This window comes from Gavia stellata, chromosome 6 (genome assembly GCF_030936135.1).
Source record: "Gavia stellata isolate bGavSte3 chromosome 6, bGavSte3.hap2, whole genome shotgun sequence".
Lineage (NCBI taxonomy): Eukaryota > Metazoa > Chordata > Aves > Gaviiformes > Gaviidae > Gavia > Gavia stellata.
In genome coordinates, this window is record NC_082599.1 from 29,002,483 (window position 1) to 29,020,195 (window position 17,713).

Below are 17,713 nucleotides of genomic sequence, written 5' to 3' on the forward strand. Positions count from 1 at the left end.
CAGGGCGGCGGGGGGAGCGGATGGTGGTGGCCGCGGCTCCCAGGCACTGGCGGGGGCAGGAGCAGGAGCTGGCTGCGAGCGCCTCGCCCCCTCCCCATCCTACGCCCTCCGGCTGCGTGCGCCCTCGTCGCGCCCCGCCGCCGATCGCCCTGAACCGGCAGCGCTGTACGATGTGAGCGGCCGCGGGGCTCGGCAGCGCCCCCGGTGCCCACGACGCTGGGGCGGGCAGCGATGGCCAGAGCCTGGCGTGGGAACAGCCGCCGTCGCCGATAGGAAGCGCGGGGGCAGCTGGGCAGGCGGCGAGGAGACTCCCTCAGGCCGTGAAGCGCTTGTCCCGTCCTGCCCCGCCCCCTCCCTCTTTCCTTCCCCCCCCTCCCCCCGCGGCCGGTGCATGCGGGGCGCCGGGGGCCGAGCTCGGGCCCCCCGCAGCCGCCGGAGCGAGTGACCCGCCGGGTCCTGCGCATCCCCGCCATGTCTTCCTCGTCCAGCTCCTCGCAGACGCCCCCGTCCCACCACCAGCCCCCACCTCAGAGGATGAGGCGCGGTGCCGCTGGGTCCCCCACTGCCGGCGGCGGCACGGCCGGGGTCCCCGGTAACGGCGCTGGGGGAGGCGCGGCGGGGACCAGCCGGCTGCTCCAGCCCATCCGAGCGACCGTCCCCTACCAGCTCCTGCGGGGCAATCAGCACAGCCCGACCCGGTCCCCCTCCGCCTCGGTGGGCAGCAATACCGGGCTGGGGGGCGGCGGCGGGGGTCGCGGCGGAGGCAGCCCGCCGCCACCCAGCGCGACGCCGCCGTTGGCGGCGGGAGGCGGCGCGGCGGAGCCGGGCAGGGTGAAGGGCAGGCAGCGGCGCTCGCCGGAGAGCGGCGGCGGCGGCGGCAGCAGGAGGAGCAGCTCACCTGAGAGACGGAGTCCCAGCTCCCCGGTGTACAGAGGTAAAGCACCGGGACAAAGCCGGCGTCCTGCTTTCCTGTCCCCCGGGTGTGCTCGCCGGGCCGCGGCCGCCCTGCCTCCGGGCACCCCCGGTCCTCCCTCCCCCTTAGCTCTGCGGTGGGGGGTGCGCCCTGCCCTCCCCCCGGGCCAGCGGGGCTGGGAGCCTGGGGGACTGCCGGCCCGGCCTGGCGGGAGCAACCCCGCTGGAGTCTCAGAGGGCGGGTGGTGGGGAGGTGAGGGTGAGCCCTGAAACACCCCCCCCCACACACCCCCAGGGAGCGGGACAGGTGCCGTGCCCGGGTTTGCCCTGCCAGGAGGGCAACCGAGCGGGGGAAAGCACCTCGTCCCGCCGCCTCCCTTCGGGGAGGCGGGCGAGCCCTTAAATGTCATTCTCCTTCTCGGGCGAGGTGGAGATCCAGCTTGGGAAAAACACCCCCGTCTTCCCCCCGCGCCGCCTGCCAGCGCCGGCCTCGGGAGGAGGCGCCTCCTCGGCGGAGCGGAGCGGAGCGCGGGCGAACCCCGCCGTCCTCGGGGGGCTGCCGGCGGCTCCCCCCGCCCCAGCCCGGCCCCTCTGCGGAGGGGAGTAGCCAGGGCCTCCAGCCACAGGGCTCGTGGTCCTCCTGCCTTTGCGCACGGGCTCTGGGAGCATATGTGTGCTATAGAGGGACGAGTCTAAAATTAACCCGCTTTCCTGTCTACAGGTGTAATTATTTAGTACGGGCTGTTGATGGGTTAGATTTGTATCTGGGGTGTCACAACCCAGTTCTTAAGTGTGTGTTAAAACCAAGCCTCAGACGCACCTCCTTTCTGCAGAGCTCGGTTTCTTAAAGGCTTGCATTTTTATAACATCTTAGGTTGAAATACGTAATGTTTTAAAGCACAGACTCCAAAACAGAAAGGAAATTCCCATATTAGATGCTTAAAAACAAGTAACAGTCTGCCTCCTTGTGATATTTAATACTGAATCCTTGAGGCTGTGAAAAAAAAAAACCCCAATATAGCCAAAATAGGCTTGTAAAGTTTAAAATGTACAATTGATTCCCAGCAAGTCCAACTTAACCTGCGTCAGGTTGTCTGTTAAATTATTGAATGTGTTAAAGTGGCAGTGGCCATCTTACCTCCCCCCCTTCCCCCATCGCTTTAGCAGTTGAATGAATCAGACTAAATGTGCTTTTTATGTTATCCTGCTGTAGCTATCAGGTATCACACATCATCTCTTTCTGGGAACGTTTTATGTGGTTCAGTACCCCTCGCTTGTTCTGCCCCTTCCTTAAGTCTTACTGTGTTTCATTTCTGTGGCAAATTGTGGTCTGTGTTGATTGCCGACGTGTTTTGTAGCAGTGGAATCTGTTACCTTCTCCCCACCCCCCCTTTCAGTTTTAATGTGTAGTAAAACCTTATGATCTGTAGCATTTGTAACTTCGGCAAATCTCCGTCATCAGAACGGTCGTCGGACATGGGCAGCGTTTTGCAAATGATCAAAATGTCACAACCAGTTACGCATGGAGTTAATTTACCTTGTACAGTATTTGGGTTTACACAGATGACCAAATCTGTTGTATTATAATCTGAACAGAGATGCTTCATAACTTCTCAAAAAGATCATCTATTTATGCAGAAGTTTTTGCATGCTTGAAAATTGGAACTGGGCTTCAGTGGTTTTGCTTCATTCAAGCTCTATTTAAAATTTTAAAGATCATGTTTTTCCCCACTGTATGAAATACTGAATGTAGATTTCATTTTTTTCCTTCCTCTTTAACTTTTGGAAAATGCTCATGGAAAACTAGGCAAAACAAAAAAAAAATGGGTCCACATGAATAGTGATGGTGCTGATGATGAATACTGTAAATTATTTAGTTATGGGAACCCAGAGGAAAACATTGTAGTAGTGCAGTGTATAAAGGTCTATGCTTAAGGTGTATTGAGGAGGGAGGAATGTAGGCAGTTACCTGCAAGCAAGGGAAAATACTGCAAAGCTGTGAATTATTTCATTATTATGTACAAATTTTTTATTGGAGGGGAAATTTTAATTTTAGAAAGTGGTTTCAGTCGTCTTCATCTGTGGGCTATTTTAGCCTTAATAAATCAGACTATAAATTAGTCCTGATGACTTTTCCGTCATGAAACTTGTTTGAGCTTGCCTCGCAGTGAACCACATTAGCAGCATACATGGCTTGATTCAGTTTAATGAGTGCAATGTATAAAATCATAAATGGTCCATCAAGAAATGCACCCTGTAATCTGTATGCGCTGCAAGGAATTTCTTCCCCCTCCTCCAGGTCAAGCCAGCTGCTGCTGCAGAAGCTGACATCCTCTAGCAATCCTGAATGAATGAATGAAAACAACGTGATTGCCCTAATAATGACCACAATTGCATACGTCAACAGCTTTATTTTACCAAAATACAGGCACCATTTTCTAGCAGGCAAGGGTATACCCAAGAGATACCCTATTTCTTCAGTCTTGCAAATGAAAAAAGGTTACCAAAAAAAAACCCCCAAAACCTAGAGCTGTTTTTACATAATTTGGAATATAGTTGTGTGCTGTGGGGCAGGATTTTGTCTTTGTTTACCTGCTTGTTCTCAGCATTTTAGTACATGATGTGTGGATACTAAAAATGATGTTTGTAGTCTATACGGTGATAGTAGTATATAGAGAATTGATTGCTGAACAGGAGGACTGCTGCAGTAATAATGGAGGACTTGAGGGGAAAAAAAATGTTCTGTTTCCAAACATGGACCATCTTGCTGCGGCTTGTTAAACAATGTGCTACTCCAGCTATTTATAGTTGTGATCAGTATGCAAGTCTTGGGGAAGTGACTTGATTAAGTTTTTTTGTTAGTTTTTCAAAACCATTTCCCACTGCTGTAAAATGTGAGCTTAGGCTCTAGGTATAATCCTGTTGTTTTTCTCACCAGTGCGGGAGATCTGTTTGTCTTTGGCTCTGCAGTCTGACTTGGATTGTTTCATGAATATGCTCATGCTAGAGACTGCTTATGATTCTGATGGATAGATGTTTTTCTCTTCTTAAAGCACCTGCCCCTTCCCCACCTCCTTTCAGCCTTTTCCAGTATAGATTCCTTGAATTGGCTATCCTACTAAGCTATTTTATTGTAGATATTTTAGTGATTTTCCAGAGGTTCCTTTTATGAAGGAGATTTCTGTGAAAACACTCCAGCTTGGAGCCTCTACAGGTCAGAGCAACTACCATTGCAGGTGTTGACATCACTACTACATGAATGAAAGCAGCATGCTCTGTTTCTTCTCCCGTCATCATCTTTTCTCTCCCTTCTTTCTAGGATGCCATAAACGTTTTTGTTCTGCAGAAAAACCCTGTGTGTTTACAACTGAAACTTTAAGAATATGATGATATTTTCTTCAAGCAAATTTGGGGATTTGTAGTTGTTAGGAAACCATTGATGCCAGTATTTGTATTTTGGTTAGTATTGATACTGAATGGATGAGAAATCATGAATGCTATATACTCATTTCAAGGAAAAAAGGAAGGGGGGGGCGGAATTCTGATATCATAGGATATGCCTGCAAATGTGTGAGTCTGCTCCTTTCCTCTTTTTTTAAACTGTTTATTCCTTACTAGTAGTTACATTTATAGCCTGTATTCATGTTTTAGAGAGTTGGCAATGTAAAAAGTGTCTGGTTGAATGTAACAACACATGGTTTTCTTAGAGGGAATATATCGGATACATCTCTGATTGCATAAATGTAACACCAACAGAATGTGAAGCTGCATGGTTTATGACAAAGGGTGTTTCAATAATGATAATGCAAAAAATCCCTTGAACTGGTCAAACAAAACATATTACTTCCTTGTGAACGCTTATGTTTTACAGAAAAAAAAGCAAGTTGTTTTATTTCTTGACTTACCTGTATAAAATCAGTAGTTGCTATTATTATGTAAAGTAGGTTGTATAAATATAAGAGAGGGGGTTTCCTGTTTAGTTTGTTTTTTCACATGGTATGTGATGTTTTGTATACAAGGAGGGTGTAAATGACTTGGGTATGATTCAAGCTCAATATTGCTTTCATCAAATGCTTTAATTTGTTTAGTGTTAACTCTGGTGGTACTGTAATATTATGCTTCATATTTTTGTAACTTTCACTTACATAGTTTATATCATAAACTTTTTTCCATACCAAATTTTGGAGGCAAAGGTTAGTTTTAAGGACATCTGGAAAAATTGTAATCAATTTGGCTGTTAAGGTTCCCAGTATCTTTTACTTCCCAAAATAACTCCTGAAGTGTTGCCAATGTTAGTAAGAGAAAGGAATGAAAAAATATGCAAAACAGCATAACCCAGTTCTGAGGAATAAGTATGTATATCTGTTGTTATGCTAGTAGATAAGAGGCTAGTGGAGTGAGGAGTGGAGTAAGACAGACAATATTGCTGATCTCTAGACTTGTAAGGGATATCAGTATTCAAAAAACCAAAATTCAGACTTCAAAAGGCAGAACTATTTTAGTATCCTGGATTCAAGCCATCCAATATTTTGGCATCATAAGCCTTTATACCAGAGATCAAGAAGATCTTTCCTTTATTTCTAACAAATGCAGGTAAGGAAATAATTTTTGTGACGCTTCCTATTTCCTGATGCCTGAATAATAGCAGTATTCCCATAATTGTATGGCAAACCCAGTTTTGCTGCAGCTTTGTCCCTCTCTCTTCCCAAAATAGTTTTCATTGGAATATAATATGGTGAAATAAAAGACACTGGCTAAATCTGAACCAGTTGTCTTGAACTCAAAGGCTTTTTAGTTACATGTTTTAACATTATAGCTTTAAATGAGAATAGTATGAGATGTGCTTAATATGTTTCATAAGACAAAATAATTTGTCGTCTTTCAGGTGTTAAAACAACTGCAGGAAAGAAAAATAGAAAGGCATTTTCTCCATTGAACTTGAATGATATTGTAGCAAGGCATTAGCTATTAAGAAAGCACCCCCTTGCCCCATGGGAAAAATAACTTGTATATGTATATATCTATTTTAAATCACTACCTGACCTTTAATTCTTATTCTTTGGACGTAAGCCAGTATTAGCGTGTTACATATGGCCAAACTGAAGTTACTTGCCAACAAAACAGTAAAACAGTGGCTAATACTGAAATTTGGTTTCTGAAACTAATGGTTGCTGGTTTTTGTCCTTTTCTTTCCCGTGGTGGGGAGAACAGAGGTTCTTAAAATGTATCTTAAAATGCAGGGAGGGTAGATCAAGGGAATATATTGCAGAATTGTACGAAAAAGTCAGTGTTTGCCAAGTATAGGCTGACACATAATGAGTTGTTGAGCTTTGCTATATTGATGAAATTGACAGTGGAAAGCTATTTTTTTTAATGGGGTTTATGAAACTACTCTAGATATCATCATTAAAAAAGATAACTGATGTGGTAATTCTGAAATTTCAGTTCAACCTGGACTTGGAAGCAATGGTTGTAAGAATGCAAAACCTATTGGAAATAAAGTATATGCTCCTCAATGTTTCAGTTTAAGTGAATATTTGAATATTTATGGAGCTTCATTAGTTGAGTAATTATCTTCATCTGAAGAAGATAATAGGTTTTTTTCCACAGTGAAAAATGAAAGTTCCGTTTAAATCGGTTGGCAATATCTTCAGTAGAGAAAAGCGTTGCCAACACTTGACTCAATAGTTAGTTCTCTATGGATTTAGCATATGTTCAAGCAAAGTTGTTAACGTAGTAGAGTTTAAACATTGACTAGCATATTTTGAAAAGTATCTTGTATTGATGAAAAAAAGGACCCTGTAGTAAAGATATATAACTGGAAAATTTTGCTCAAAACTTGAGATAGTTAACTGTGTTAATGATCATCATCTTGCTTTAATGTTAATGTTTAAATGCATTGAGTTCTCTCTCTTTCAATGCTGCCTCCCTTGTGAACCTGTAGTGCCTAAACAATGGCTTAAGGCATTTTCAGGCAAGTAAAATAATATTTACATCTCTTCGTTAGAGAGATGCTGTTACATCCACAGCAACTCGTCAGCTTGATATTATCCCCTTTTCCTTCGTGTCACCATTTTTAAGGTGTGGGCAATTCCAAAATGAAGAGAATCGGAGAATAAAGTGAAGGAGAAATGTGTGTTTGTACTTAATCTAATTCTTACATTTTGAGTGTGTATTTACATCTTCCCCAAAATTAGATTGTTCTTTAGTTACGCTTTAAATTTTCCCCTCCTGATTTGACTCTGCACACTAATTTGTATTATTACTATTTTTGAATCAGAAATTAAATCCTAAAGCTTGAAAACAGCTGATGGGTATTGAAACGGATCACAATTTGAGACTTCTGCAGTATGGATACCACACAAAGTATCATGATACAATGTGTAATATCAATCCTTTTGAATGGCGAGTCAGTCTCTCCAACTTCTAGTTTTCCAAAGCTAGGATCTTATCCGTGGAAACACTCACCTGTGGTTGAAATGGAAATACATGCTGTCTTGGGAACCCCCTTCTGCTCTCCCAGCTGTGTGAATATGGATTTAGGATCAGTGCTGTTCCCTTATGTGGTCCCCTTGGACCATCTGGTGATGACTCTGCTCAGACTATGTCTTCTGCTGCTAGTAAGACAGAAGAGGGCATGTAGCTACTGGAGGCTTATCTTGGGGAAGGAAACTCAGCCAGGCCAAGTGGGGCCATGCTGGGGAGTGCCCTCAGTCCACTGTCTCTGGCCTTGTAATATTGCCTCTGCCCCAGTCCTCTTCATTTCTCCTGCACCTTCCCTGCTTGTTTGGTATCTGCACCACTTCTTAGTAGCTGCTGTTGCTGTATTGTACCAAACTATTGACTATCACCCTGTTAAAAACAGATTAGCTTTCTCTGACAGGGGAGGCAGGGGGAACGGAAGGTGCAGATGTCTTCAGTCAAACAGTAACTAATTTCTGCACAAACAATTTGTAAATAGGGATTAACCTAACCAGTTGGTGTTGGATCAATGGAAGATGCTTTTGATGGCAAGTTTTCATTTTGTGTAGTAGTAGATCTCTTAATTAGCTTTCTGTAGTAGATATTGCTGCTTTGGAGACCATATATACTTCACAATAGGTCATAAAATGTTATGAGCTTGGGTTTTGAAACCTTAATGCAAGATACTGTATTGGTTAGACCTTTTTTAGTGGTGAATGTGCCCTAACAATAAATGATGACAGATACTGGTGTTTATAAGGATTTAACTTTCACTGCTGCTATTTTTAAATTGAGGAGTAGCTGTTTGCAATGGATATTATTCTCTGAATCAAATACAAATGAGTGATTAACGACACTGGTTCTTATATGCCACTTGTTTTGCACAATCTGGAACTAGTTTTACCCAAACTACACATTTTGTTTCCTCTTTAGGAAGGATGTGTCTTGTATTTTACTCATAAGAGTGGTGACTAAGAACAGTATGATAGCAGTTCTGTCATGGTTTTTGAATAATCTAAAATCCACTGTAGAATATTTTCTTTTCACTTTGCCTTGAGATAGTCTAAACTGGAATAACAATTTAAGTGTTCCATTCCTTGAACAGTGCAAGTCACCTGTTTGTTAGCTTCATTCTCCTTTCCTACACCCTCACCACCAGGCATTAAGCAAGTAGACTAGTTGTAGACACATTCCTGAACTTCAGGAATTAACACTCATCTCTAATTGGCTTGACTGGTCATTGCAAGATCACTGGTGTTAATACTACAGACTTGAAACTCATTTCTGTAGCTATGTGAATTTTAATTTTGTTTTAGTAAGTATAAATCTTTCTTTTGGAAATGTTTTCTGTAACAGTAACCACCTGGTTGTGAACTGATTAAATGTATGGCAAAATGGGTATTGTATGGCAAAATGGGTATTGTTATATTTTGTGCCTTTTAATCTCTGGTGTTTTGGTGTACAGTGCCTATTCTGGAGTTCTGATAGACATACTTTATGAAGGTTGGCTAGCTGGATTACCTGTAAATCTACATTTTTTTAAAAAGGCTTAATGGTTTGAAAAAACTAAACATTTCAATGTAGGTGCTTAGGCTGCAATACTAAAAAAAAAAAATCAGAACTCTAATAACTTTTGACATCTGTCAACATTTGGAAACCCAAATTTGGAAATAATATGTTCCTACCAGAAAACAAACTCTGGTTACTCAATCACTAGCTAATTCTATTAATCCTAGTCTGCAGAAATTAGCCCGTAAATACAAAGCCCACTTCTTCAAAGTATGACATGTAGTCAGCCATTGGCTATTTAGGAGCAGATTACCTAAGTGCAGATATAAATGCCTAGGCTTGTGAACATATGGCTTCCAAGGATAACAGGACAGTTGCTTTTATTAGATGAAGTGCTGTACCCATGCTGGATCAGAAATGTTGCTGGATAAACCTTGAAAATTCTGCACCTTGTTCCCAGAACTCAACCCACTTACACACAGCGTAGAGGAGCCAGTGAGTGGCTCTACAAGACCTGTGGGTCTCTGTAGGTATTTAACATGGTCTCACTACTGCTTCTTCTGCACATCACGGCAGAGCTCATTAGGCCAGTAGGACTAGAAGAAGCTGTTGATTGTAGCAGGTATTGGTGTGGGTGCGGTCTGTGCTCTGGAAGGGTTTGGTGAGTACAGTCCTCACACGGAGTCAGCTTAAATTCAGTGCTGCATGTCAGCTAATCAGTTTTACTGGAGTCTGGAGTGCTGGAAAGTACATTGCAAAACCCAAGTGGCTTTGCGGTGTTGACTCTGTGCAGTTAGGTGTTATACCTCCGTATCCAGTATGTCATATATAATTCAAAACCTTTGTTATACATGATATCTTAACTTTCTGTTATTCAAAGTAATGGAGAGTTGACTTGCTTACTAAAAATTAAACCTAGATTTATGCTGAGTGTCCTGGAACAGACTTTGAACAGTGTGACTCTAAAAATATCTGCTAACTGCTGAAGAATGCAGACTAAGACTTAGGTTTACACAGTAGTTGGGAAGCTGCCAGGTTAAAGGAGAAGCTGTCTTCACAGGAGTGAATTTCAGTTAACGTCTTCAAATTTTCATTCTTAACTGATACCTGTGTTTGCTTAATTGTGGCAACTGATAGTGGAATACCCTTACACATCCTTTCTCTCATATTCTGATTTCTCTGGTATTTCACCTTCAGTGGCTCCTTTGTTGTACCTTATACCCTGCCCTGAATAATCATCTTTGCAATGTTTTCTTCCTCCACAAAGAAACCATAAAATGAAAAATCTCTCATGGGCAAAAATGTAATTAACTCATGCATGTTCAAAAGTAATGTGTATTTGAGAAACATCCATACAAGGAAATGACTAGAGACTTCAGACTTGGGAAGTTGTCCACACTGAAGATCCAAATAACCTTTGGGCATTACTGTAGAAACAGAGACTCATGCTTTCAAACCAAGTTGTGTATTGAAGTGTGCAGTCCATATACTGTTAAAAATATTAATTTTATGAAACTGTTGTATACATCTACATTAATTTCTTCCAAAGAAGAAACTAGCCTATTAAGATTATTGGCATCTCATGATTTTATTTAGTGATGTGTGTAACCTTTAATACAAAGCTGGAGGATGCAGGGAGATCTTTTGGTTGGAAGAACTATAGTACAAACTCAGTTTGGCTGCATTGAAGATAGGAATTGCCAAAACTGACAACTAAAAATCTGGGAGAAGCAGAAGAAATGGATGTGCTGGCACTGTATGTACAATAAATGTTAGATGTTTTCTACAGCTAGGCCTTTTTTAATCATGCAAATTTACATGCATATACAGCAAACCAAAAATCCTACATAGAGGTGTGTTCTAAAATTCATAAATGTGGAGTGAAGCTTCACATTTCAGAAGGAAATAGTTTGAAAATTTGGCTAAACAGGGTTGCTCTGACTTGAATACAGGGAGACTCTTTTAATGGAAAATGTTAACACTATTGGAATCTTTCAGACATCAGAGAAACTCAAAGATGTGATCAGATTGCATGGACACTTAATCTCAAAAAGGCCTCTAGGAATAAGCAGAGAGCCTGCAAGAAACAGCACGAAGAACTGAGAAAAGAATGTCACATTATCAATCAAAAAGTGAGTCTTAGCTGAGAATTGTTAAAACCCGAACGGACTTGGACTTTGCATGCTTTAAGACAGACAATAGAAACATGCAAATAGATAAATAAGGAAAAAGTAGTTGCAGCCATTTGGTACCAAGAAAAAAGAGATTAAGGAGTATCTGAGACTGATTTGCTGGAATGTATGGTTTCAAAAATCAACTCCAAGGACTAGTAGCAGAAATCTCAGAGGAAATAGCACAGACATTTATTCAATGCTTTGTGCTCACCAGGACGAAGTATAGGTAATCAACTTTCAATAAGGACAGTGATTTTTTTAATCCAGGAAGACACAAAAAAAAAAAAGAATTTTGAGAGAGGGTAATTTGGAACTACCAAGACTATGATAAATACAGATTGCAGATTTTGATGAAGTCAATTCAGTGATCTCCATTGCAGAATTGCAGAAAAGCCCACTCAGAAGTTCACACTTATCGTCAACTTTCTAAGGCAATCTTCTGCATAGGAGGTGATACTATTTGAGAATAGATACCTGAGTATAGCAGAAACGATGCTGATGTTTTCAAAATGTGAAAAATTTTCAGTCCAGTTCTACAATGTAGAGATCTGTTGTCTAACTTCAGCTATAGGTGAAACATCAGAAGAAATTCTGAGGGATGGTGGAAAGCAGTGAGAAATTTTAAAGTGTAAAATGAGCTTTCCAAATTGTGTCATGCTAACCTGATGGTTTTGATAAGAGAACTGATTTTCTAGACGGGAAGTAGATGTTATCTGCTTAGGCAAATTTTAAAATTAGGGTGATGAAACCGTTGATGAATTTTGAGAGGTTTAATTAGTATGCAGGAAGATCATGCAACAAGAGTTGAAGGACCTTGGGAGTTGAAATAATATTTTTTGAAAGTGAGATTTAAAATTAAAGATTGGAGGTTTATGTATGTGAGGTTGTGCTTGAGCAGAATATCTTTTCCTCTAAGTGGGAACATGTAATTTGAAAATACTGGAGAGTAGAGTTGGGTGATGGTGGGATCTCTAAACTGCCGACATAAAGTGACTGAAAAAGTACGGGGCACAGGTCAGGTCTTGCAGAAATGAGCAACCTGCTGCATAGGGGCTTGCTGAGACACTGCATATGGTTTTGGTGCTCTGCAATTTGAGAAAGGTAAAATCAAACTGGAACAGGCTCAGAGAAGGACTGCTAGGTTAGGAGTTTAACCATGCGATGATGAAAAAAAATTACTCCGAATAAAAATACAATTGCCTTCTCTGACTCCAAGTGAGCGGGGAAGGGGATGGAGAGGTGGGAAGGAAGAACTGTAAGTTAGTGCTAGGACATGAAGGGGTGGATTGGTTTGACAATGTAAATGTTTGTGTGGAAAACTATAAGAAGGCCTGAAACCATCAGAAAAAAAAAAAAATACCTTCCTGGAACATTTTTCCAGTAGGAATCGTGGGGGCAAAATACCCAGGTGCTGTAAGGCTGAATTTGTAATCTGTTTTTAAGTGATTATGTGTGTTTTGTCAGTGATAGTTGAGAACTGGGCTCCTGATTTAAGAAGGTGTTTCTAGTTCTTTGTTTCTATGACTTTAACTGGTAATGAAAAGATAATTTATTTAATCAGCAAAGTTGGGCAGTCTGATTTAAGCAATCAGTTTTAATCTGGTTTTACGTTTCTATTTTTCAGTATTTTTTTCAGAAAAAAATATTATTCTTGTTTAGTATAATTAGCTCTAGCTAGGAGAATGCTTTCTATCTCTAATCATTGGTGATCATTATGATGGCATTGTGTAGCCTACCATGCATTGATTACAGTTCTTTGTGTATTTCAGCTGTGAAAATGGTAAATCATGCCTTCTGATTTTTTAAGGTTTTTTTTTTTTATTCACAATTATGTCCAGCTGCATTTTGGTGGAAAGTGGAATTAGATTAAAGGTGTACAAAACCCTCACTTTTCTACAACATTTTGTTAAAGTGTAAGTGTTATCATTATAAGAAAAAAAAAATCCCTTCAGAATCATCAAGTTTATTCAACAAAGGTGGTATTACCTTTAGTTACTGAATTAATTGCATGTGTTTGTAACTTCCTTCAAGATTTTAATTACTAATACACTGGAAGAAAAAAAACAGCTTTAGTGCTCTTTTTGATTCCTAGTTCATTTCTCAATATTGGATAAATTTATCATTCAACAGATCTAAATTAATGAACTAAAATGAAGACAATTCTCTGTGCCTATGAAAGTGCACAACAGTTTATGGTTGGTTGTGTGTTTCAATGTGCTCTTTTTCCCAGGTACTTAGCTGCTGAGCTCCAGTCAATTTTGTGTTGACTTTTTAAAGTAGGAACATTTTTGAGATACATTATTTCTCAATAAAGTATCAAACTCAAAAGTTCAGGTATTTGCATAGTGTTTAAGTTTGAAGTGATAACCTGACAAAGAAAAATATATTCTAAAAATGTGAAATACATAAAAATCTGAAAGGTTTGTAATTAGTGTTTTATCTACCTGGTGTCCTGTTCAAGTGCGAATGTGTAGGTTACATCTATTGAACAAAGCAGGCTTTTGTGATATTAAATGCTTAGTCTTTTGTATACAGGTCCTGTACATGCCAGCGGTTATCTTTGTTTGAAGAATAACTTAGCTTTAGAGGGCTGAAACTTTCTTCCTTATAGTTTGTTTATTTTTCTTACTGAGATTAGAGCGTTCTTTCTATGCTTGATCTTTAAGGATAATGTTGATTTTAAACAGGGGAGTTTTGCTGTGAACAAAATCTGACTTCTGGAAGATATGCATAGTCACATTTTACTTGACCTGTAGTTGGGTGGAATTAGGGACATGAGGCAGAGACCATGTTTCAACATATATGCATAGGCAACCAAGATTTTGGGAGTCAGCTTGTAGGTACAATGAAATTTGTATGCCTACAGATTTATCCATCTGTCCCTCTTCCTCCACGTATCTATAGCTTAGCTCTGAGCACTGTGCCTTCCTGTGCGGTTAGGTGAGTAGAACTGTACGTCCTTGAAGAGTCATGCATAAAACCTGCTTGATGGAAGGAAATGCCTTGGTACTCCTGTTGGATTCATTGACTAATCAGATGACCTCTTCCCTTTCTAGGTGGTTTAGTCATGGGCATAAAAGATAACTCAATAGAGTTGATTCCCAAAACCCTTACTATGGGTCTTTGTCTACAGTTTTCCTTTGAAAGAGCAGACTGGTTTTTTGTTTTGTTTTCCCAGTATAGGCTACCTTTTGTATTGGTAGACTTGCTGTTTCATGCAGTTCAGTTTGAATTCTCATAAGCCTTGTCACATACAAAATCAAATTTGCCCTGACTGCCAAACTGTGAAGTGGAAGACTGGTTCCCCTCTATTTTTTTTCTTTTCCCCTTTCTTCCTCCCCTGAAGAATCTTGGATGTAGAAAGCACATCATTCATGGACCTGGATCTCTGAAAAGATCTCAGGTATCATGAAGTGGACTGCTTTCTGCTCATTCAGTTTGGTTGTTGGAGCCTTGGTTAGATTATGGTGCCGTTCTGTTCCTTTTTTTGGTCGGTTCAATGTTATGGATAATGGGAAGAAATTAGAGTGGGTTATGTCAGTCTGTTCTGAGTAGTTACTTCACAATGTCATCCCCCTTAATTTTCAGTCATCTCCTGTCTCAGTTTCTAAAAATAGAAACCTGGCAATAATTTCTGAAGTTGATACAACTGAATCAAAACCAATGTGGTGTACATAATGAAGACAGATGTTTTACGGAGCTGAATGTACAGTATTTTTAGAGATGTATCAGAAGGTAACTTAAAATGACCATCTCTTGTTATGTCCCTTTGTCTTAGAAATATCCTTTTGGTAGCAAAACACTGTACTGCATTTAAAATGTTTGAAAAAGCTAGTATTTTGCTTTGTTTTATGCTATTGAAGACATTAAGCTGTTTAATTTGAAATTACAGAAGGAAGACTGCAATAACTTCATATTTTTTCTGTTCAATTACATATTAGGGCGTCGTGTTTTTTAAGTTGCTATTTAAAATCCTATTTTTTGTTATTTTGTATGAACTGTACATGGCAGACAGTATGCTCTTTGTTGTTCTGCAGGACTCTGAACCATTAATGCAGTCATTCAGCCAGTTTGCAGACTCAGTCAGAAACAAGTCTGTCAGTCACTGGCAACTGGGAAACGTCTTTTGAGCCAATAGGTCTATCCTGTGGAGTAAAACTTCTAGGGACTCCAAATCCCTCGCTAATCCTTTTCTTGAGAGATTTTGGCTCCAGTTACAAGAGAAAAGCCTTCTTGAGAATGAAGATTGAATTTTTTTTTGAGTGGCCTCTAAATCCCCGTTATTCAATCTTTTTCCTTGCAATGTCATAAAGACAAATTCTGCAAATAAACATGCGCCAGTTTGTCCATCTGCCTACATAATCAGGGCAGGAAAGACCAATCAAATATACATTCAGGAGTCAGTACAGTATCACTATATACTCGCTTAAAAAACAAACAAAAAGGCAAAACCCTTGACCAGACTCTTCAGGGAACGTTCCTCCTCTTGTATCTGAAATTCTGCTTTTGTAGTACTCAATGAATCACTGTCCGAAGCAAGCAAGAGCAGAGGTATCTCTTTTCATGCTTGTGGAAGGTGTAACAGAGAGGGGACTTTTGACTAGATGTGTGTCGGGCAGTCAGCAGCAGCCGCTGCTGTGATAACCATGACATAAGTGTTGGGCCATCATTCTTAGTAGTCACTGTGGGTCACCATTACTTAATAATCAGCTGGCCATTTCTAGTTTATGATTTCCCATGCTGCGTTCCCATGTACTTCATTATTTAAGAGGCATTCACACAAGCGCTTCTGAATCATTGGTTTGTAGATAGTTGAAAATTTATTGTCATCTCTAATAGGAATGTCCTAGAAATATCTGATACTCCTTTGTAATGTGCTATCCTAGTCTCTGCATCTCCTTCGAGCCAGACTACTTCAACTCTGACGTTGGGGGTCTTGAAAAGAGTCTTAAGCAGACTAGGATATCCATCAAAGTGACTCCTTCCAAGAGTCTTTGGTTTTTTTGGAGAAAATTCTTTTGAAGTTAGTATTAATTTCCTAGGTAAAATCTGAAATTCTTTAGGAATGGATGAGACCTAAGCATTTCACTAGTAGCTCTGAAGGTGAACCAGAAGGTTCTGCAGAGTATTAGCAACTGAACTGAAGAGAAACAACATCCCATGAAACTTTATTTTGGAATTTAGTACTGATATTTCATGGTGTCGTGACTTGGCTGTCTTGGGTAAATAGTTTAAGTTATACATGAACTTTCAAGAAAAAATCAAGATATTACTGCAAGAATGTTGTCTAGCCTTTTGGCAGGAGAGTGTCACAGTTAGCTGACATCAATGAGACGACTATTAATTCTAGTTTTAGGGAAGAATGAATTTTATTTCATGTTTTTGACTCAACTTGAGAGGAATCTGTGTCATCTGAGAAATTCTTAGGATAATTTTAGTCTTTTTAAGCTGGATATATCCATGCAAGGATGTGAGTGGAAAAGTTTTGGCCAAATTTGAACTGCATCTGCTAGCTGCTAAAAGAGCGATGGAAAGAAAAGATGCTGACAGATGAGCTCTGGTGGATTTAGCTGAAGCAGTTTTTATAATGGTACTAATGCTACCTGTCAATCTTGCTCTGCTGCTGCAGGTGATTTTCCTCATTGCACGCATGGCAGAAAGCATTATTTAAGCTAAAATGGACTGTGAACAGGGTTTTGAGATTATGTGCAGGTTAGCTGCCTCTATGTTGGATGGGAAGGCAATCTCTTCATTTTAGAGCTGTAGCAGATGGTTTTATTTGAGCCCTATGTCCTTTTCAAAAGAGCTGTCGTGTTAGTCTCTTACTAAATTACATTTTGCTGGCAGGGAAATGGAAACCTTTTTTCAGTCAGCCTAGGTGGTATAACTAGAATTCTTTTGGCTCTCAATGCAGCATGCAGAACGATAATTTCATGATTTCATGCAGTTTATTTTAGTTGATTCCTGCTGGGAGGCAGGATCATGCTGAATTTCACCAGCTGTAGTATTCAGGTGGACCCTTGTGCCATTTTACATAAAATCATTTGTAACTGGAAATGTGTAGCAATAACCCCTAAATACATACCATTAAAACTTGTGGTGTATTTTAAATAACGCATGAGGTATTTTGCTTTCGTATGAGCATACATCTTGCTTTTGTAGTTTCTAGCTAACTTTTTCAGGTAACGTTATGCTTCTTAAGTACTATGCTCCAAACTTGCTCTGGAGGTAGAGCTGAGCTCCTTGTGAGATGTGTCACACATCACTGAGAAAGAGAGCAGAATTGCTCAAATACTGTCAAATGTGTTATAGTCTGAAACTTGGGTAAAATAATTCTGTAACTTAGAAATTTCTGAATATTGATGAAGCCTTTCTGAATGCTGAAGTTTGTTGGCTAACTTCAGGAGCTGTTGAAGTGCTTCAGATATTGGATGGCACTTGCAGCACTTTTTTTTTTTTTTTGCTTCTGTGAGAAAACCAGAGCATGAGGTTTCCATCCAGACAAAGTCACTGGGACTGGAGAAGAATATGCGTGATAGGAGCATCAAAATCCCATTGGTAATGAAAGTTTGGGGAGGAGTGAAAGTTCTGTAGTAGCTCCTAGAGGAGCAAGAAGCCAGACTTATAATGAGGTGAGAAAAGCAAAATTAAGAAAT

General features: G+C 40.6%; 1 protein-coding gene across 1 annotated transcript in view; it reads left to right on the forward strand.

Moving 5' to 3' along the window:
• The first annotated feature begins 471 nt into the window (after window positions 1-471).
• Window positions 472-17,713, forward strand: part of GLCCI1 (glucocorticoid induced 1) — a 54,083-nt gene continuing 36,841 nt past the window's right edge. Inside the window, exon 1 of the mRNA XM_059818944.1 lies at window positions 472-934. Within this exon, the coding sequence (XP_059674927.1) occupies window positions 472-934 (463 nt within the window). The remainder of the gene's footprint in view (window positions 935-17,713) is intronic.